Source organism: Vidua macroura, chromosome 16, assembly GCF_024509145.1.
Source record: "Vidua macroura isolate BioBank_ID:100142 chromosome 16, ASM2450914v1, whole genome shotgun sequence".
In the NCBI taxonomy this organism is placed as follows: Eukaryota; Metazoa; Chordata; class Aves; order Passeriformes; family Viduidae; genus Vidua; species Vidua macroura.
Window position 1 is genome coordinate 3,311,370 of NC_071586.1, and position 20,763 is coordinate 3,332,132.

General features: G+C 51.1%; 1 protein-coding gene across 1 annotated transcript in view; it reads left to right on the plus strand.

The window, feature by feature from the left end:
• The first annotated feature begins 216 nt into the window (after window positions 1–216).
• Window positions 217–20,763, plus strand: part of RHBDF1 (rhomboid 5 homolog 1) — a 34,371-nt gene continuing 13,824 nt past the window's right edge. Inside the window, exons 1-3 of the mRNA XM_053992246.1 lie at window positions 217–371; window positions 14,499–14,643; window positions 16,507–16,640. Of these exons, the coding sequence (XP_053848221.1) occupies window positions 14,521–14,643; window positions 16,507–16,640 (257 nt within the window). The 5' untranslated portion in view covers window positions 217–371; window positions 14,499–14,520. The remainder of the gene's footprint in view (window positions 372–14,498; window positions 14,644–16,506; window positions 16,641–20,763) is intronic.

Sequence of the window (20,763 nt, forward strand, 5' to 3'; positions counted from 1 at the left end):
GCGGCGGGGCTAAAGGGCGCTGCCCACCGCCGAGGCAGCGGGGAAGGCGGGGGCCGCGGGCGGGCCGGTGGCTTCCGCCCGGCGCGGCGCATTCCTACCCCGTGAGTCAGGGCGGCGCGGCGGGATGCGGCGTCCCGCGGCCCCGGGCGCTGGCAGCTCCCCGCCGGGACTCTCAGCGCCGAGCGCCGCTCGGCTCCCGGCTGCTATTTGCATGCCGAGGCTGTGAATGGCGTGCCCGCCCGGCCGGCCCCTGGCACGGGGGAGGAGTCTCCGCGCCCTCCGCGGGCCGAGCTCGGCGGCGCCGGTCCCTTAAGCCGCGCTGGGGGGGGCGGCTGGAGCCGAGCGGCCGCTGCGCTTCGCCCGCCTGCACGGTGAGTGCGGGGCTGGGGGGACGAGGGGGGGCTGGCCGGGAGGGGCGTCCCGCGGGGGCCGTTCCCTGCCCCGCCGAGGTACCGGCACCGCGCCGCTCAGCCGGGCGGGGAGCGGCCCGCGGGGTACGAGCCTCGCCGGGGGCAGGTGCCGCCCCCGACCCCCGTGTCTGGATGCCGGGAGCTTGGCGGTCTCAGTGCTTTCGGCTGTAGGTGGAGGTGCGCGTTCAGCCGATCCCAGTCCACCCCGTCTCCACGCTTTCCCACCCGTCCCTCCCCTGATGCTGGCACCCGCGCTTTGGCAGCGACTTTGCGAGATGATCTGGTGGAAAATGTATGGCTTTTTACATGTTAAGGCTATTTTTCCTGCCGGGTCGAGTCTCTGAACTGAGTTCTCACACTGTGCACTGCTGGCACGAAGCAAGGGGATCACGGCAGCCTGACGCGAGCAAGACCAAAGCTTTTGCAGGACTGCACCCTCGGTGCCAAGTCCTTTTGGGCTCCTCAGCGAGCAGCCCCATCCTGCCACACTCATCCCTGCAGTGCCAAAGTGCCCAATGTATGTATTTTGCCCTGTGTTTTTCTCCAGTGTAACTCAGGAGAGGTGAGTGGCAGCACAGATGAGTTTTGTCTGGTGCTCGTCCTAGTGCCCCACTCGGTTCTGTGCCTGCTGCTTCTCTTGCACATTGGCTTCGTGGCGGGGTGCACGGTGCTGGTCAGAGATGTCTCCAAGCCGAGTCTTGGAGCAAGCAGGAAGTTGTTTCCTTTCTTCCTGTTTTTGTCCCCATGCCTGCTGATTTCCTCTGGGAAGAAAAGTGCATTCTGCAGTAAAGGGAAAAAATAGTCACACGTAATGGGAAGAGACAAGGCAGCAAAACTTCTGAATGAAGCATGGGACAAGGAAGGAGCACGGGGTATTAACTGCAGTAACGCTAATAGGGCAGCAAGGACAAACAGCTGCCTGTGGGCTGTGACCATGGGGATAAAAACGGCCCACTTGGGACAAGCTGGGGAGCAGACCCTTGGAAGAATTGCATTTCCACTCCAGTGCATTGGAAGGATATTGCTTTCCAGCTGTTCCATCTCAGTGGTGCAGGTTTGCAGGAGGAGGTGATGACTCGTGTTAGATTGGTTGATATAGTTGGAAGAAAGAGGTGAACTTTAGATACTTCATAAATGGACTTTATAAAAGGGCTTGTCTGCCTTTTTTTTAACCCTCAGTTGCTCTAATAACAGCTATCATCTCTCCCTCCTACTGCATCCCTCATGTCCTTAAATCTTTGTGGCTGCTGCTGCTCAGCCCAGGTCTCCCCTGTCTGTGTGCAGGCTCTTGGGAGCCTGTGCCATTTCTGAGCTGGGATACTGCCAGCTTTCCAGGAGGTGCTGTGCATTTGGAACAGGTCCCCAGCTTTGTCCTGGCCTCTGTGCTCATTTGTCCTGAGCCCCCAGGAAGGCAGCAGCTCTGGCATGTGGACGTGTGTCCGTGCTGTTCCTGCTTCCGTGCGTTCCCATGAAAGGAGGTTGATGCTGTGCAGTGTAAAAGCAACTCCCACAAAACTAGTTCTGCTTTGGGACTTCCCATGACAGGTCTTTTTTTTTTTTTTTTTTTTTAAGCAATCCACTTGCAAGAGATCTGCCTACAAACTGGCTTTTCAGGTTCTGGGGAAAGCCATGGGTTGGCCCTGGTCTCGGGAATGTCTTGCTCTGTGCTGGGTAGGCTTCAGCCAGGGGGATGAGCTTAGAGTGTGGAGAGAGCTGCTGGCCTGCAGAGCACAGCAGAAACTTCTCCAACAAGCTTGTCCTCTCTGTGTCTTGGTACTGAGACCGTGTGGCCCCGATGTGTCACCTCAGGCAGGAGTTATGTCCCTCAGAGAGGGCCAGCACCTCGTCACTGGACTTGGCAGACAGCTCGTTTCACTTTCGCGACAGGGACTGCGACGAGGCTGCAGCTGCGTGAGGTCGCCAGGCAGGAATAGGAATTCCTTTTGGGGTCATCAGTCCTGTTCCTCTGGAATCCAGCCCCGGAAAGTAGCCAGCAAGTCCCAACATGTTCCCTTGAAAGAGGCAGGGTCTGCTGAGTGTGGCATGATAGGACAGTTTATTCTGGGCACAGAGCCCTCACGCTCAGATATAATTAGTAAAGGTTTGATTCTCTTCAGTGTGTTGGATCTCTCTGCAGTGCAAACACAGCCTGGCTAGTGCTGAAGGCCTGAGATGGGCAACATAACCAGGATTAATGGCTTGTTTTCCTCTTCCATTCAGTGTGTCCAGCAGGAAGTTGAGCAGAGTGTGTGTTGTGTGAACCCCGTGTTGCTGGGCATGTGCCTGCCAAGCAGGACTGGCTGTGAGCTGAAGATCCTGACATTTCTTTATCTGTCACTCTACAGCTTTTATCCAGCAGACCAGTCTTTTGATAAGATTCTTCCCTTGTGGTTGCTGCCTTTCTTCCATAGATATCTCTGGAGGCTTTGGCACCCCGTGGAGACCATGCATCTTTCTCAGAGTTTCCAGCATTAATTGTGGCCTGACATGACACCTCTATTAACTGCTGTTCCTGCAGCCACCAGCCTGTCGCCTGTATATGACACATTTCAATAGAAATACTTAAAACTCAAGGATGGATTCCTTCCTTAACATTTTCCCAGAGCTCAGATGTGGATTAGTTTCCTTTCCTTTCAGTTGAAGAGGTGCTGGACTCCAAGTTTAACATTTATCATCATCTAGTTGGAAGGAAAGGAAAGGAAAGGAAACATGAACTGTGCAGATCTCACACAGTTGCTGTGAGGTTGACTCCCAGCTGCTGGGTATGTACATGTTGGAGTTTTAAGGAACCCATGGAATGCATGTGTTGCCTGCCTGCTCAGGGAGCTGTGTTGCATCCTCTCTGCTGTGTGACAACATCTCCGTGTGTGCTGTGGGTGGTGCAGCCTGAATCTAATGGGATTTGTGTCTGGGTCGCGGGTAAAACATCCCAGTGCTGCTGGAAGGTAGGATGAAGATGGTTTCTTTCTACAGAGCAGGGTGTCCAGGGTTGTGCAGGTAGTTCTCTCCTTGGTGGCAGGCTTTTTGTTTTAGCCTTGTGGTTGATTGTTTTGTTTTCTTTTTGTTTGTTTTTGCCTTGTTCAGAACTAGGGGACCTGGATGGGCATCAGGTTGCTTACTCTGCTAGTGCTCAGTAACTCCCCTCTGAGAGAGTACCATGTAAAAGGGACAGTCTTAGCCCTGCAGCTTAGACCCAAGAGATTAGGCAGGCAACAGGCAAGATTTAACCTTGGAAGGAAATGGATCTGTTTGGCAGCATTTCCCATGGTCATGCTGGCAGCTCTGTTTCCATGTCCTCGAAGAACCCCAGGCTAATTTGGTGTGTGATGTGTGCTCAGACCATCCAGGCCTGCTTGCACGGAGTTGTGGAGACCCTCCCTGCAGTGCAGCCTGAGGTGGGCAGGTCTTGCCTGCCAACCTCTCTGTTTTCCCAGGCAGAATGTCTGTGCCACTGGAAGTGAGGTTTCCACAGGGAGAAGTGGAAATGCGTCTCTGCTGAGGTTGCCTATTGTCATATCCTTGTTAGTTGAACTTCAGGGATTTCCGACTGTTTGCTCCTTTTTTTGGTCCTACCCCTCTTGCTGCTGTCCAGGACCAGTTGAAGCTTCAGATCGCACCTCTCATCCTTGTTTCAGTCCATGCTGCTTTAGGAATGAAGAGGTGTTTTTTGTTTTTGTGTTTTTTTTTTTTTTTTTTTTAATGTGTGTTGGGATAATGCAACAAAGAGCAAATTAGCAGCTGAATTTTTGACCAAATCATCCAAACTATGGTCAAATCCTTCTGAGTAACTGTGTCTGTTTCCCACTGGGTGAAGACAGAGAGTTTATTCTTCACATTTATCTTAGTGGTCAAATCTCCTAAAGCTATAAGAGTGCACGTTTCATTGCTTGTGTGCTCTACTTGCTGCAAATGTCAGATTGACATAGGGCTTGTTTCTGCTGTAATTTCCTTTGGATGCACTCTTCAACTATCTAGGTAAACAATTTATTTCAAATATAATTACAGCTCCTTTTTGCCTACCAAAGAAATGTTGGAAGTGTGGTGATACAGACCTGAGTAGCGGATATGTTCTTAAATTCTGGGGCCTTCAGCAACAAACAGACCTTGCCTTAGTAATCAGAGCATCTCTAAAGCACGGTGTTTATTAAAGGAAATGCAATTTCTTCTCAGTGAAGTCTGAGGTATCATTGCACAATACTTCCCTGGCACGGTAGAGCCTTCCCAGGGGGAGAAGAGATAGCAAGCCATGCCTGATCTTGCCTTTTCTGGAAAGCTTACCTTTGCCACCTCCTCCCCTTCCTGTTTCCACTCTGCTCAGAGCCAGCCCCTTGCTCTGCTGGTCAGCAGCAATCCCTGCTTTGAAGGTTTTCTTTCCTTTAAAAAGGAACAATCCCTATGAGGTCATCCTGAAACTGCACAGGACGCTGCATTTACAGTCCTTCGGGTCTGGCACTTACTTGGCTGTGGCTCAGTGAAAGTTAGAGCTGCTTGTATTTTAAAATCTGGAGGGCTCAAACAGCTGGGTAGACAAATGCAGCTTCTGTATTTCGGGAATTACTGCTCTGTAGCAATCAGCACACGGGAGATTTGTTACTCTGTTGCTCAAATTCAAAGCCTTAAAGTGAACTGTAGAAAACTGTGAGTTGTTTTGCCAAAAAGAGTGTACCTTCCTTTTCCCTGGCTGTTCTAGGACTATCATTTCAGGGAGAGCAGTAGTGGGCAAGAATGTGCCATTCACTCAGACTGAAGAAGTGTGGTTCACTTAGAATTTTAATTTTTTTTTTTCTTTTTTTGCTAAACCAAGCTAGAATTATGATTACTTCTGTTTGCATTATGAATGAGTTGTTTCACTGGGCACACGATGAATGTGCAGAGGTGTGCACACACCTGCAGAGCAGGACAAGCTCTTCCTGCAGCTATTTCCAGTTGGACACAGCAGGAGATGGTGTGTGCCTGGCCATCAAGCACGAGCCAGGGGAGAAATCAGAGCACCAGAGTGGCTCTCCTGAGTCCTTGGCTACATCAGCTAACGATGAGGGACAGCAGCCAAACCAGCTCTGCTCTGAATTCTTGGCTGTTTAATTGGTCCTTTGAAGGATCTCCCCCGGGCCTCGGCTGCTGTGGGCATTTTTTATTCTCTCACTTGTGCCCAGGTGAGCAGAACTGTGGTGGTGCTGGAGAAAGCAGGTGTGTGATGGGGATGCTCTGAGTTTCAAAGGAACGTGCCAAGAAAGCTGTTCTGAGTGGCTCTGTGGCTTCCATCCGTCCTGAATATAAAGTCTGTCTTCTGGTGGCTCCAGCGTTTGTAATTGTTATTTCCTCTAAGATTTTTTTAGGTTGCTATTCAGAGTGGTTTTATGTAACTTTCCATAGGAAATGTTGTCATTTGTGGCAGTTTTGATCTCTTTTGCCATTGAAATGTTTTTATTTAGCACAACAAACAGTGATTCTTAGCTGCTTTTAATACCCAGAGTCTTTGCTGTAGAGGATGATGAGTAGCTTTTGGTCTAACATAATTTTTGGTTTGGCCTATTGTGATCTTTTTAGGGGAGGTTGCTTTTCCATCAATTGTTTATTGATATTGTATTTTCTAAATGAACAATGTTGTAATCACTGAGACACATTACTTTACCAAGAAAATTGCTCTTGAGCTGGGTGCACGGACAGCAGCTGTTCCAAAATCAGCCAGAGCCAGTGTTTACTTCTGTCCTGAGTGTCATCCCAGCACTGTGTTCCCAGCTTGCCTTGTGCCCTGAACCCTTACAGTACTTGTGATGGATATGAGAGCTGGTAGAAAAAACTTCAAAGTGCAGAATTTCAATGAAAATAATACCTTTTTCTTTTGTTCCCTGATATTTATCTTTTGTTTCCTAATGTGGGGTCATGGCTGCACTGACAAAAGCCTTTTTGTGACTCTCACCTTGCTGTATAATTGAGGCAGTGACTGTGCCCATGGTACTTGTGGGTCAGCCAGAACTTAACCAGGCATCTGTTTCTAGTAATGGGAATAAATCTGGAGCAGGGTGCTCTGAAGTCCCATTGAATTGTTCAAATGAGTTAAATGTGCACTGCAATAGTGTCTGTGATCACTCTTTCCTGAGGAAGGTGCAGATCATGCAGAGCACTGTGACAGCTGTGCTTTGAGGCTGCTTGGGACCCAAAGGGTTCTGCTGGCTCAGCCCAGGCACCACTGAGCCAACAGCAGCTGTGGTCACCTTCAACCAGGGTGCAGGAACAAGGCGTGCACAGATGATCCTTCCTCTGGTAGCTGGTAATGGGTCTCGTGGTGGAAACAGCTCCTGAGGAGCACCAGTGCTCTGCTGGCTTCCCTAAGGAATGGGAATGCTGCTCTCAGCTTGGTGTGCCATCACTGGAGCTGTTGGCAGGTATCTCATCATGCTGTGCCCTGATGGAGCTTGGAAGTGCCAGGCTGTGACCAGACTTTTAGGATGTGGCTGCTGGAAATGTGGCTGTTGGATGTGGTGGCAAAGCCGCAGGGTGTGTTCACCGAGAAACATAAACAGGGTGAAGAGCCAAAGTGCTCCAGAAGGTTTTCCACTGCTCCCCCCTCGCTGTTGGTTGGTTTATGTGCAGGCTGCTGCCCTTGCTGGTATCTCAGTGGGTTGTAGATGGCTCTGGGCTGGGTTTGCTCTGGAAGGTGGGGTTGGAGATCGCTCGTCGCCCGGGCCCTGCGTGTGCTTGGCTGGTGCTACAGACCTGCCTCTGTCATCTGGGCCACGCGTGCTGAGGAGATGGAAAAGGCCCCTCTGCCCAGCCTGCTCTGCTTGGCTCCCTTCCACCTGCTTCCCTGTGGGTGCTCCAGGCCATGGGTGAGCAGGGGAAGCTCCTTCCTTGGGAGCCCCTCTGTGGAAGCTGCCCGGGTGTGAGGCTTGGCTGTCAGCTCTGGAGAAATCTGTGGATGGTTTGTGTGTTTTCCCATCTAATGACCCCACCAAAAAATTCACTCTGCCTCTGGTGGTGCAGTAGTGTTTTATTCCTGTTGCACTCAACATCTGCACCGAGGGTGCTTCTCAGAAGATTATTTAGAGACACTGAACCCACCACCTCCCTGGGATAATTGTTGGCTTCCCACAGTGCTACAAATCTGAGCTTTGGCCATGTTTTCAACAATCACTTTAAATTATTCTGCCTTGAGAAGCAGTCCAGTCATCTGGCTCCAGCTGCTCTGTTGGTTCCTGCGTCTTCCCCTTTCCTTCTGCTGGCACAAGTGTTTGTGGAGCCATGTGGGAAGGAGCTGGGGCTGGAACGAGCCATTTTCTCTGCTGAGCTCATGTGGGTTGGTTCCCAGCGTGGATCACCCAACAGCTGTGGGGATGCTGGTGCCAGCAGGAGGAGGAGGGCAGTACCCTTGGCTTGTATCTCTTTCAAGTGTCCGAGACATCTTTTTAGCTTGAATTTTGAGCATTGGTTTCCGAGTTCTTGTTACTATTTTGCCCCTTTGTCTACTGCAACAAAAGGACCTTGAAGATCAGCCTGTTGCTTGTGAGTGTTTGCATGTTGCAGTTGGGGGTCATCTTTTAACCTGTATTTGAAGGAGTTCAACTGCAGATCTGGGGACTAGCAGAAATCAGAAGAGTTTTTGAGCTTCCTGTTTTTCCTCTCTTTCCTATATGAGGGCACCACACCTTCAGGTCCCAGGTGAAGCTACTTTGAAAGCTTTTAATGCTGGTGTTCAAGTAGGAACTAATTTTTGTTTGATTTCCATCATAACCTTCATGTTTTTCTGAAAACCAAGAAAATCAGTTGCTCAAAGGGATATCAGGTTTCCTTTCTTGATCGTGGGATTGGCTCACGTACATTCAGACTTCACTGGCGGATGTTTTCATTACCTGTACTTAAAACCCTCTGTCTCTGTATGCAGCTGAACCTTTTCCAAGTTCAGTGGGTCCCAGCTGAAGCTTTGCACTCCTCCTGGGCCTCTTTGAATACCATCCCTCTACAGGGCTTTGCATGAAATACCAACCCAATGTAGCTTCCCATTTCCTGTCTAGGGGTCTGCCTGGCCTCTTCCAAACCACTTTCAGCTGGTATTTCTCAGTTAATTCAATTAAGTGGTTCATGGTGAGATCCCCAGTGGGAATGGAGTAGGACAGTTTCACACAGGCAGGGGATGACAGCTCAGGGTTGTGTTTGATGTCTCACCTGAGCTGCTGTCATGCTGAGCCATCACTGAAGTGGCTGGTCCTACCCTTCCTCTTGGGGTTGCACAGGGCTTATCTGAAATTGTCTGAGTTTCTTCAGGATGCCAGACCAACAGGAAATAATTTACTAGGATTAGTTTGTGCTGGTAAAACACCTTGTAGTGGCTCAGTGGAGTAAGGCAAGCCTGCTCCGTGGGCAGCAGCTAGCTGGCAGATGGGTTTGCTCACGAGCAGAAGCCAGAGCCCAGAGGAACTGTTGCCTGTGTGATTTGGTGTGGGCTCTTGGAGGTGGCACCAGCCTCCAGCAGCACTCAGGCAGAGCTTGTGCATGGCAGAGAGCAGCGAGAGGGACAGTGGGGTGTGTGTGGGAATGGCAGTGTGGGGCAGGGCTCAAAGGGCAGTGTGTCTGCACAGCTCTGCCAGGCTTGTGCTCAGAGCTGCTTGGGCTGCTCAGACCCAGCTTCTGCTGTGGCAGCCTGTGGGTCTGCAAAGCCTTACAGCATTTCCCAGCTCAGCAGCCAGCGTTGGGAAAGCAGGAGAGGGCCCTGGGCAGTGCTGATGGCTTTGTTCCATTCCTCAGGTGTTTTCTTAGGGTGGGCAGTGGTGGTGGGCTCAGCCAAAGCTGGGGTGTTGCTGTGCCCTTAACAGCTTTCCCCAGGCGTGGCCTGTCCCACCTTCCCTGTCCCTGCCTGCCCTCAGCCCCTCCATCTGGCCTGTTTCAAAGGGCTGGCTCACGCCTGCTGTTTGGGATATTGTTTGTAACTCCTTGGGTCTGATCCATGCTAGATGGTTTTATTGGCAGCCACGAGACTGAAACCCCACTGCTCCTCTTCTCCTTGGACTTCCTGCCTTTTCCCTGCTGTGCCAGCAGCAATCCTCCTGGAGAGAGAGGCACAGCCAGGAGCTGTCTCCTCTGGCTCCCCTGGCTCGTCCTGTCTGGAGAACGCCGTGAGGATCCCGGTTTCTTTGCTGTGTCCACCTGGATTCCTGTGCCTCAGCCAGACCCTTCAGGTATATGGGGCTTGCCTGGGTCTTGGTGTAGCAGGCACTGTAAATACAACTATTGCAGTGATGGGGTTTGAAAAATGGAGGAAACCAGCTGGAGTGTGACCAGGGAGCGTGGTGATGGGATTGCACTGGAGTAACCCCGGTGTGTGTTACCTCCTGGGGGTGTCTGGAGGAACACGCACACACTGGGCTGGAGAGGAGCAGTGCTGTTGGAAAAAGCAGATGCTGTTTGTTTGTGTGGTAGTGTTGAATTAAGTTGGGGTTTTGGTTTGGTTTGGTTTTTGTTTGGAATGTTTCTTGCGGGGGTGAGGGGAAAGGCAGATTTATTTTAAATGGGAATGCTGGTAAAATGGAGATTATGGAAGAAAAGAAATCAACATGGGAATTGCTTCAGTTGTCTTTTTAAATGGAAGGATGGTCTTTCTTTGAAATGACTGTGCAAGCTTCTAAATGTATTTAGGATGCTTGTCAGTTTTAGGAACATGCTCAGGCTTCTGGACAAAGCTTTTCCTTCGCTCTTTGGGTCAGTAGATTTCACTAAGCAGCTTTCCTTGATCATGTGCCAACTTTGGTATTTAATGTGCTCTCCCCTTTCTTAGCCTGACCCACAGCACAGTGGATTTGCCTTTCATTCTGGTTCTGTGACCTTGCTTTCGCACAGACCATTTGAAGATGAATTTCCCAGGCTATCTGCTATTGATACAATTTTTCTTTTGTTTGTTTATCTTAATTGAAATGGACATTATTAATAATTTTTAGGCTGCTACCAGCTGATCAGTTAGAAGAAGCTGGATTTGCAAATACCTCTCATTCATCCTTGTATTTGCATATTCCTGAGTTTTGTGGTGCTGGTGGAACAGAGTCCAAACTAAGCAAGCACAGGGAAGAGGTCTGAAACAGCCCCTGTACGAGGACTGAGCTTTTGGATGTGGGTGTGGGAAGAGGGGATGGTAGGAAGAGATCTGTAGGGTCAGCACTTGCATGGAGAAAGAGGACAGGGAGAAGCTGATCACTGTTCTAGTCTAAGAACTACAGAGCAACAAGCGAACCCAGGAAATTCCAGGTTTGCAGACGAGCTGGAGCAGGCTTGTCACACAGCATGTGTTTCAGCTCTGGAGCTCTGTCATGTGCAGTTATGAATACTAGAAGTTTGCTTGGATTAAAATACGAGCTTGATAAATGCTGAAATAATAACCATTGGATGGATATAGAGATGGATACTGAACTGTTGCATGCAAAGACATTCTGGCAGAAGAAGCCTGTGAGTTATTCACAGCACGTGCCATGGCTCTGTCCTGGGAGATAGGACTGTTGAGTGATCCTGTGCTCCTACCCTGTGCCAGGCATCCTCAGTTGGAAAGGAGATACTGGCTTTAGGGGGACACTGAGCTGACCCTGCATGGCTCTGCTCTGTGTGTTCCCATCCTGGCCTCCTGACAGTACTGAGAAATTGGGATTTATAGCATGGGACCATTCAAACAAAATACGTATCAATGCAGTCAACTTTGAATCAAAGCCCACTGGCCTGATGAAATACATGGACACTGGACCCTGAAACATTGACCCTATAAAGTAACCAAGAGGTCAGTGTGAAACTCAGCAAGTGCTTTCACTGCAGTGCTGGGGCAGAAATTGGCAGCACTTTGGGTGAGGGCCAGGTGTGATAATGGGTGTTACCTGCCATGCAAAGGCTGTTGGACCATGTTCCTGAACATCTGTGCACACAGCTATGCACTGATGGTCTGTATATCCGTGTATTCAGCTGGATCCACGTCCAGGCTCCCCGTTAACCCCCTGGAAACCTGTCTCTCATGACCATACCCCAGGCCTTTTTGTGCCTGGGGCAGAGGCAGTTGCCTGACCTGTGCAGTGGCTGATTATTCATACAGAATTCACAGTGCTTGCCCTGGCAGGGCTTGATCCAGTCTTTGGTGTTTGTAAGGTTTATTTTTGGCCACTCCAAATGCACACAGGGAGTTGGGAATGCTGAGCAGCTCTGCTGCACTCTTTTACTGGGAAGTGAACCTGTTAGTGAGTAAAGAAGGTTGAACTGGTAGGGGGATTTGCTCCTACATACTCTGTTTGCAGCCACCCTGGAAACTCACTTGGGGTTTAAATACTGAATGCATTTAGACAATTATTATATATGCATTTTTATGCTTTGCTACTTAAAGAACTCTTTAACTGCTGAAGCAGGGAGAAAGCAGTGCAATCCATTGCTCCGTCAGAATGTGAATTTCATCTTGAGATCTTCACCTTACCTAAAACACAAAGTTGAGTCAACTTTGGGGGTAATTTAAAGGCCACAGGCTTGACCCCTGTGTGTGCATGCCCTGTCCTCTTTGGCAGGTGTGTACGCCCTGGAGATCCCATGTGCAAGTCTGCAAGGGTGGCAAGGAAGCCAGTGAAGATGTGTGGACATCACTGTCTGTGGTCTGTGGCAATTTAGGAGGGGAAACGCAAAACAGATTTAATCAGAAGTCTTTCACAGGGTTTCACGTTATTGCAGCAACTTTCGGGCAATACAGGCGTGATTCATCCTCTGCCTTCCTGGCTTGGCCTCACTGATTGATAGAGCTGCAAATCCTACACGTTTGTATTCTTCACACCCAGAGCTCCTGCTCACAAAGGCAGCTCTGTAGGTAGACAGGAAGGATGTTGAGTGATGTTGGCTCAGTGGTGAGATGCTGGAAAAAGCAGAGTTGCTACTTCAGAGGCTCTGAATTTGCCCTTGAAGGCACAGGAAGGAGGCTCTTGAGTTGTGTGAAATAGGTTGTGTTTGGTCGTGCCAGAGTGGTGGCTCTGTCTCTCTTGGCTGGTCTCTGATGAGGACACCTTGAGGACATTCCTGTTCGTGATCCTCAAAGGTAAATGCTGGAGTTTTTCAGTATGAGAAATCTGCTTTGATTTCTCACCTCACCATGAAGACAAATTTGCAAGACCTTTCAGTAAATCGTGTCTCACAGCAGATTTACTCATACCAAGAACAGACAGGAGTTCCCCTAATACTCTCACTGTTCTTATCTTCCAGGAAGTTAGAACAGTTGTATTTAGCCACTCCTGCAGCTCGGTGGGGAGGGAAGGAAGGATTTGTGTCCTTCTCATGCACAGCACTGCATCTGTGCAACAGGACTGTGGTGCATGTATGAAGGGCATGTCTGTACAGGCTAGATCATGAATTCCCAGACTTTTGGGGGCCTGTGGTATTTGCTGAAACCCAACCTTCATCCACCTACAGCTGAGTCCTCCCTTTCTGTCGTTCTGGCTCAGCTGAGCACAGCGCTCCTGGCAGCCGGCCCAGCTCGCGCGACTGAACCGGCAGCTGGCCTTCAGCTCCTTTTAGATGAGATTCTCTTCTAACCCAATCCAGATCATCCCCCACTCCCATTTGTTGACCTATTTCCCCCCTGCCTGCCCCCCTGCCTTGTATCTTTTGCAATGGTGTGTGCAGTTCCCTTTCCAGAGCAGCTGCAGGGAGCTGTGGGAATATGGGGGAAATGCCCTGCAAGGCAGCGCACGTTTCAGAGAGCCAGTGCCTAATTTAGGTTGGGAGGTACCCATGCAGGTTGACTGGCTCAGCCACTGCAAGGCTGGGATAATTCAGGCAGCTCAGGGCCTTGTTTTGTTGCATGCCAAATGCCTCTGAGGGTGGAGATCTCTCTGGTCCTGGCCTAGGACTTGGCCTCTCTCAAGGAAGAACCCCTATGTGTTAAAATCACTCTGCATTCAAATGGACTGTGTTGACACTGTAAGAGCACGAAGTTTTAATTCCAACTGAGTTTTTCTCCTACTCCCTGTCAAAGCATGTGTGCTTGCTAATTTAACTGGTTGCTTATTCCATCTGTCCACTGTGGTGAAGAGGCTGGGACACTTGATTATTTTTGTCCCCTATGGCTGAGGGCCATAGGCCAGGCTAGGGCCATGCAAGGAGAGATCCCGGAGGGAATGGAATCTGTTGTCCCGTTCAGCACACATGCTTCCCACTGTTCAGTTGAAGTTGTGTGTGTGATAGGAGAGGAAGAAATACAAACTTGTAGCGTAATTTAGGTTGGAAAGTACCTGTGGAGGTATCTGAGCTGATCTACCTCCAGTGAAACCTGTTTTCTGAATTGTTTCTCTGAGCATGCACAGTGAAGTGGGTGCTCTGCCAGCCTGAAAGACTCCTGTGGTCCCAAGCAGGAGGGCAAAACTGCAGCAGAGTGGGCAAGATGACAGCGAGTCACTCTGCTCACTGCGGCGTTTGGATTACACAGCGGTTTTTATTTAAATACCATATCATTATTATTTATGTATGAAAACCGCTCTTAGTTCAGGATTAGTGCCAGTTCTCTAATGTTCATGCTATACTGGTATTGCTCTGTGCACTGTATTGTGTTTCTAGAAAATCACTACATTTAAAAGAGATTAGAAGCAGCGATGAGAAATGGCCGCTTGATAATTGCTAAGTGGTGGGTGAGTTGGAAAGTGTGGTGCTTGGCTTTGGGTGGACAAAAAAGGGTGTTTGTGAGTCACAAGCTGGTTTTAGAGGGAGGCCAGTGGCTTTTGATACTGCAGTTACTTAGCTGGTTGGTCTGGATCCAGATCTCATTAAGATTTAATTCATGGCTTGTTCTTAAGGAATCTGGATCTCACAGTAGTCTCAGCAAAAATCTTAATGGCAGGCGACTCAAAACTTGTGACTGCAGTGTCTGTATCTGGCTCGAGGTTCTGTGTCCTCTGAGTGTCAGGTGCTGAATGACCACTGTGGGCACAAGCTGTGACCCCTGAGCCCTCATGAGGCACTTTGGGAATTCATCCCACGTGGGGCTTGGGGCCCATCAGTCACAGCTGGGAGGAGAACCCTCTGCTCGCCCTGCCAGCATGGGCTGTGAGGGACGAGCCAGATTCCCTCCTGACTCTGGTGTCTCCCCTCTCCTAGGCCCGAGGACAAGCGTGGGACGATGTCGGAGGCGCGACACGACAGCACGAGCAGTTTACAGCGGAAGAAGCCACCATGGTTGAAACTGGACATCCCGGTGCCGGTGCCCTTGCCCGTGCCAGAAGAGCCCCCCCAGCCCGTGCAGGTACAGGGGCTGGCGAGGAGGGAGGGGCTGGGGAGCTGGGGAGGGATGTGCTGGGAGCATCCCTGTGCCTGGGATCCCCATCAGTCCTGGCTGAGGGAAAGGCAGCGTGTGATGGCAGGTCGTGAGGCCACATAAGAAGGGGCAGAGCCTTTGAGTAAATTTATGAGCAGTAATTAACTCCCCTTGAAGGGGATGTGGGAGGGATGAGGGTGGGTGGCTGACGTGCTCACATCAGTGGATGTGAGTGTTTGGATGTGGGCATTGTGAAAAGTGTCTTGGCTGGGATATGAGAATGAGGTATTCAAACAAGCATTTCTTAAGGGGACTGGAGGACTGAAGGTCTCCCAAGACAAGCATGAGGGCCTGGAAGTGCTGGAGCTTGTGCTGAAATGAGCAGGGTATGAATCTGACTTATGAATAGCCAAGATAATGACAGACTTTCATCAGTAACAGCAAAGAACAGTTACTGGCAACACAAAGCTGTTAGCAGCATGAGGAACATAAGAGAACCATGTGGGATGAGAAATAAATAACATTGAGGAGTGCTGAAGTAGAGATGAGGTGATAGGTTAATGGGAGCAGTGCAGAGCATGAGAGTAAAACACCCTTATTTGTGCTGGGAGTAGGGAGAATATCAGGAATACCTGCTACAAGGTATTAAAAACTGCTGTAGGGGTGAGACCTGGGTATGAATGCTGGCTGCCTGTGTGGCCTTGCTGCAGGAACAGCACTGAAGGGAGAGCCAGAGGGTTCTTGCTGCCCAGCTCCATGGGTGTGTACAGCGCCTGGGTTCAGTCACTTATGTGAAAAAAAGTTTAGTCATTAGAGAAATGGAGGGTTATACAGCTTCCCTGGAGGGGGCTGAGGACAAGCTTGTCTTAAGAGGAAACTTATATTACACTTGGAACAGGAAGAACTGTCCTCTTCATCATTCTGTGATCCAGGAATTCAAATGCACTTCACTTACATGACAGCTCCTGGCAGATCAATCTTGGTTCTGGTCTTCCCTTGGAAGGAAAGGGTTTGGGGGTCAGTCTGTAGGGATTAGGAGTGGAGTTCAGGGTTTTACCAGTGCAGGTTGATACCTTCTGAATCAATTATTTAAGGTTCTGATGGATCTCCCCCTATCTGGAATCTCTAAAGCCAGCTGGGCACCTGGAGGGACACTCTGTGCTTATGATGGAAGCTGGTGGAGGTGACGTTCTCTGCACAGCCCAGGCTGTCAGGATAAGAGTGCATTGTGTGCTCCTCTGACTTACAGCCTGAGTATCTGTGTACTGCTTTTACATAAAAGATATCAAAACTGTTAATGTAAGTGGAAATCATTAGCTTTCTGGGCTAGAGAGGCTGAAGGAGTCTTGAGGCAGAGACAGTGTCTGACCAGAGGATCGATCAGAGCTTCACTTGCCAGAGGGGCACTCTGCTCAGCCTGCCCTGTGCAAATGGGACATGGTGTCTCTGCTGAGCTGATAAAAATGTAATCCAGAGCAGCCCTGGGGAGGCAGTTGTGTGAGCCTGGTGAGTTGTGTCACATTTGGTAGGTGACATTTAGCCAAAGACATGTGAGTGTGTCCAGGCAATTAGGCTATGAACAAAGCCTTTCCCAGCTTGCTTAGGCTGCACCAGGCAGCAACTGCAGACCCACCCAGAGCTCTCACAGGCTTTCAGTGCAGATCCAGAGCCACTTAAGAAGCAAATCCCACTGACTACGCTTCTCTTGACCTTGTGGAGTGGTCGAGGTAGGAGAGTGTGATTTGGGTAGACAACAGCCAGGAGGATGTGTTGCAGGAGCTCAGGCAGCAGACGCTGAATTGCTGAGATCCCCATCGCAGAGCTCTGACTCCCTCCCGCTTCCCTCGGCAGCCGACGCGGCGCCAGGCGTTCCTGCGGAGCGTGAGCATGCCGGCCGACAACAGCCGCGTGCCGTCCCTGCCCCACGACCCCGCGCGGAGAGCGGTGCTGCAACGCCAGACCTCAATCACCCAGACCATCAAGAGGTGAGGCACGGAGCTCCTGGAGCCTGCTGCAGTGCGTTCTGCCATCCAGTGCCATCCTGGAGCTCTGCACTCCTGGTTCTCTGCTCGTCCCGCTGCCTGTCGCAGCAGGGTTAGGCTGAGTCCCTCGTTACCTTGTCAGGCTGTGGAGGAGTGGTTGCAGGTTGGTCCCCAGTGTAAAAGCCCAGTGGTGCTGTGTAGCCTGTCTGTAGTACGTGAGGAGACAGGTCCTGGGAGGAAGATGCTGATGACCAGGACAATGAATGGTGTTTGCCACTTACAGAGAGATTTTGGCTGCCCCCATGCCCCAAGGGGGGCTGTTTCTCACTAACAGGATGTGTCAGGCCCTGATGTTTAGCTGTGACTGTAGATGGGGTGTGCTGAGCGTGCTTTGGTGCAGTGTCTGAGAGCACGTGGTTGCTGGGGGAGGCAGAAGCCCATTGGAGCTGTGCAGGGCTCTCAGCAGCTTGGCTCCTAGCACTGGCTCATTCACAGGTTCTTGAGATGGCTCTGAGAGGTGGTGGAGAGCAGGGAGAGGCTGCTCTGGTCCTGTGTCCCACTCCTGCAAAGGGTTGTCATTAGGAGTCTCTTGAGACATGGCCGCACAGAGCTGGATGCTCTTTCCCTCACCATGGCAAAGGCTTATCCCAGTTTGCCCAGAGGGAGTGGCTCTCCCAGCTTCTCTCCTGAGATGACTTGCTTCTACCTCTGGCAGTGTGTCAGGCCTGCCTGGATCCCAGGAGCATCCCCGGAGCTCCATGGGTCAGGGGTACTTTCAGCCAGCCAGGCTTCGCCCACTCACAAAGGAGCAGCTCTCCAGCTCTGGGAGATCTCCCACACACTGTTTTCCTTTGCCTCAGACGTTCCCCAGCTGCCTTGGTGCTGAAGCTCTCCTGCACCAGCCCACTCTGATCCTGCTTCTCGTGAGGTTGGGAGGGCTGAGCCCGTGAAGCGGCGTCTGCTCTTTTCAGGGCTGTGGGCAGCCTCAGGGTCTGCTGAGGCTGTCCTTGCACACCTACACTGCCTCTTCCCTTGCCTCCCTGCTCCTGACGTGTTCCTTGCCAGGACAGCTAGGCAAGAGCACGTCAAGGATGAGGGGATATCCTGGGAGGGTGCTGTGGAGGCCCTGACAGGAAGCATTGGGTGGAAGGGCCAGGGTAACCTGCCCCAGAAATCCTCACAACATGCAGTTTGTATTGCATGTAAGGGAGTGAGCAACTGTGAACTGCTTTGGTGCTACTGTGACAAATTTACTTTGGGAAGGACTTTACAAGGAGCAGAACTACAGGAGATGCACACATTACACAACACTAGCAATAAAAGCATTAAATGAGTGGATCAGAAACAAGGCCAGGGGAATGGAAAGTATCAAGGCTTAAACCCCTGTTTTCCATTTAGCGGAGCTAGGAGAAGCTAGCAGTGGAGAATGCAGACCATACGTCCCTAAATTGTGTTTTGGGATTTGTTTTGTGAGTCCAGGAAGGCTGACTGCCAAGTTTCCTGCTTAACACAGCCCTCAGAATGCACAGAATGTGAAACTGCAGCAGGACTCCGTACCATCTTCCCTGGAGGACACAGATCAACTGTGAACATAAAGTCAAGCTTGTGTAGTCCAGAGCAAGGCATGGGAGTGATTCATATGGAAGCATCTAACACCATTTCCAGTCTTCCAGGGTGTCTGAGATGTCCATGCAAGGCAGCAGATGTGCCACAGATAGACTTGTTCACTAGGCAAGATCCTGTAGAGCACCAGTCTCCTGTCTCTAAGCAGATCATATCTCGGCCTGCTGACACCTCCATGGTTTCACACTGGTGTCCAAGCCAGCTGTGGAATCTGGAGCTGCATGTCTGGCCTGAAGAAGGCAGGTCTTACAGGGGGAGCTGAGGGGGATGGCAGTACTCCTGCTACCTTCAGAGCAATGTGAGACACACGTCACAGGTGCACCAAGAGGATTCAGCAGCCTCCTGGGTTCAAAGATGCTGCTGCTGTGTGGCTTGAGGTTGGTTGTTTCTCTTAGGTCGTGCTCTCAGCTGGAGGCCACTGTCACATGCAGTGGGGCACAACTGCTGCCCTTGGGGCTATGGAAGGAGATGCAGTGGCTGCTCCTCTCCACAGCCCTGGAGGTTCCTTCCCCTCAGCTCTCTTTTCTTTGCAGCAGACAGGTTCGGTTTCAAAGGAGTCAGACCCTGCCCGCCCGTGGGCACCGGGGGGGCAGGAGCTCCCTGAGAAAGCGGCAGTCCCTGCCCCGATCGTTTTTCAGGTACTGGTAGCACTGAGTGTGAAACCCACCCCTGCATGTGTGTGCCAGGGCTGTTGTGAACTGCACAGAGTCTGGCTGTTGCTGAGATCACATTGCCTTCCCAGGACTGTCCGAGAGGCCTACAGACAGGCAGAGTGAGAAAGTTCATGTGTGCCTCTAACAGAAAACAATTGTCACTCCTACTAAACGTGTAGGCAGCTGTCAGTAAGTAGCATGGACTAACAAGCTGTCCACCCGCCAGCCTCACTCCCTCCTGCCTTTCCTAACAAGCTGTCAACCTCCTGGTGTTCACCTTAGCTGGAATATCTCCCCAGGGCAGCCTTAGCCCAGCCTGCCTTTGCTGGCAGCAGTGCAGCATATGTTGGCCCCAAAGCCTTCTTGGGGCAGGAGGGGGAAGGAGAGGAAGCAGCACCAGACAGACACTGTTGTGTTGGTCCAGAGGGGCTCAGAGCTGATGAATGGAATACAGCATCCACTCTTTCCCTGTTGACATCATGGCTTTTTCTAATGCAAATGTGACTGTCTTCTTTTTGAGGTGGAGGTCTTTGTTTACTTAGCACCAAGGAGATGAGCCACTCCAGGAGTCCAGGGCACAACGGGCCCATTGACCATCACCCCAGATCTGGAGTTTAGGAATCTTTAAAATCAGACAGACAGTGTGATTTTGTGCATGGCAGGGACTGGACCTAATGCCCTGTATTCCTGTCCTGCCATCCTGGCATTGGCCAGCTGCCACTCTGGCACTGTGACCACCTTTGGGGCTGCTTGTGTTTGGCCTTGGGCTTTCAGGGCTGCTTGGCTCATGACAGGAGAGTGACAGCTGACTCTGGTGTTGGTTGTTACAGTGCCCTGGGGACTCCATAGGATGTGATGGAGATCCCCAGCTGAACAGAGGCATTCAGCATCTTCCCAGGGTGCTCCAGATGCCCTGAACTCTTTAGTGGACGATTTTGGCTGTGATCAGGGAGGAGAGGGACAGCTCTTCACCCTGGCCCTCACCCAGCAGTGGTCTCTGGCAGTTCCAGAGTGTTCCGCACAGTGCCAGCAGCTGTGGTGGTGCTTGTCCTTCCAGGCCAGTGGGAGCACAGTTTTGGAGAGCTCTGAGGCTGAGTGGTGCCACTCCTCAGCAGGCTCATATGGGCCCAAGTGACCCTCAGCCCCTCTCCCTTCGAGGCCCTGTGCACGGGCTTGTCACCCAAGGTCACCTTGCCTTTGAAGTACTGGTTACAGCAGTCTGTGGGGAGCCCTGTGAGTGGTCACACTGTTCTGTGGTGTGTGTTGTGCCAGAGCAGCTGGCAGCTTGACCTCTGTGCTATGGGCTTGGTGAGTCTGTCAGGGCAGGGGCTGGCCCTGGGCCTTTGCTCTGGATGGAGAGGAAGATTGCTTCAAGGAGATGTGGGTCTGTGGGAGCAGAGAGGTGCCCCAAGATTTTCACATAGCCCCATCTCCAAAGGCTTGCACGTTGACTTGCTGGTGGCATTTGGGTCAGTGAGTTCAGGTGAATTCCAGCAGTGGCCCACAGGACCTCTGAAGGGTCTGTTCTGTATCATTGTGAGAACAGGGAGGGCTGTGGAAAACGTGTGGTGGTTGCATATGGAAGGTTTTAGCCTGCAAGGCTGTGGCTTTCTAACACACCTTTTGACGTGGTGGCAGAGCACCTTCACCTGTTGGTTGATGGGGTTTTTGCTTTGAAGGGTACAAAACCACAGGACTAATTTCCCGTCTCCAGTGCACTGTCTCAGTTCCCCTATGTGGCCTAATTCTAGATTTATCCCTGCCTTTACTCCAGTGTGTATTTTAATGCTCACTTTTTCATCTGTGAGGTCTTGCTTCTCAGCAGCTGGAGATCTTGCCCCTGAGCAGGG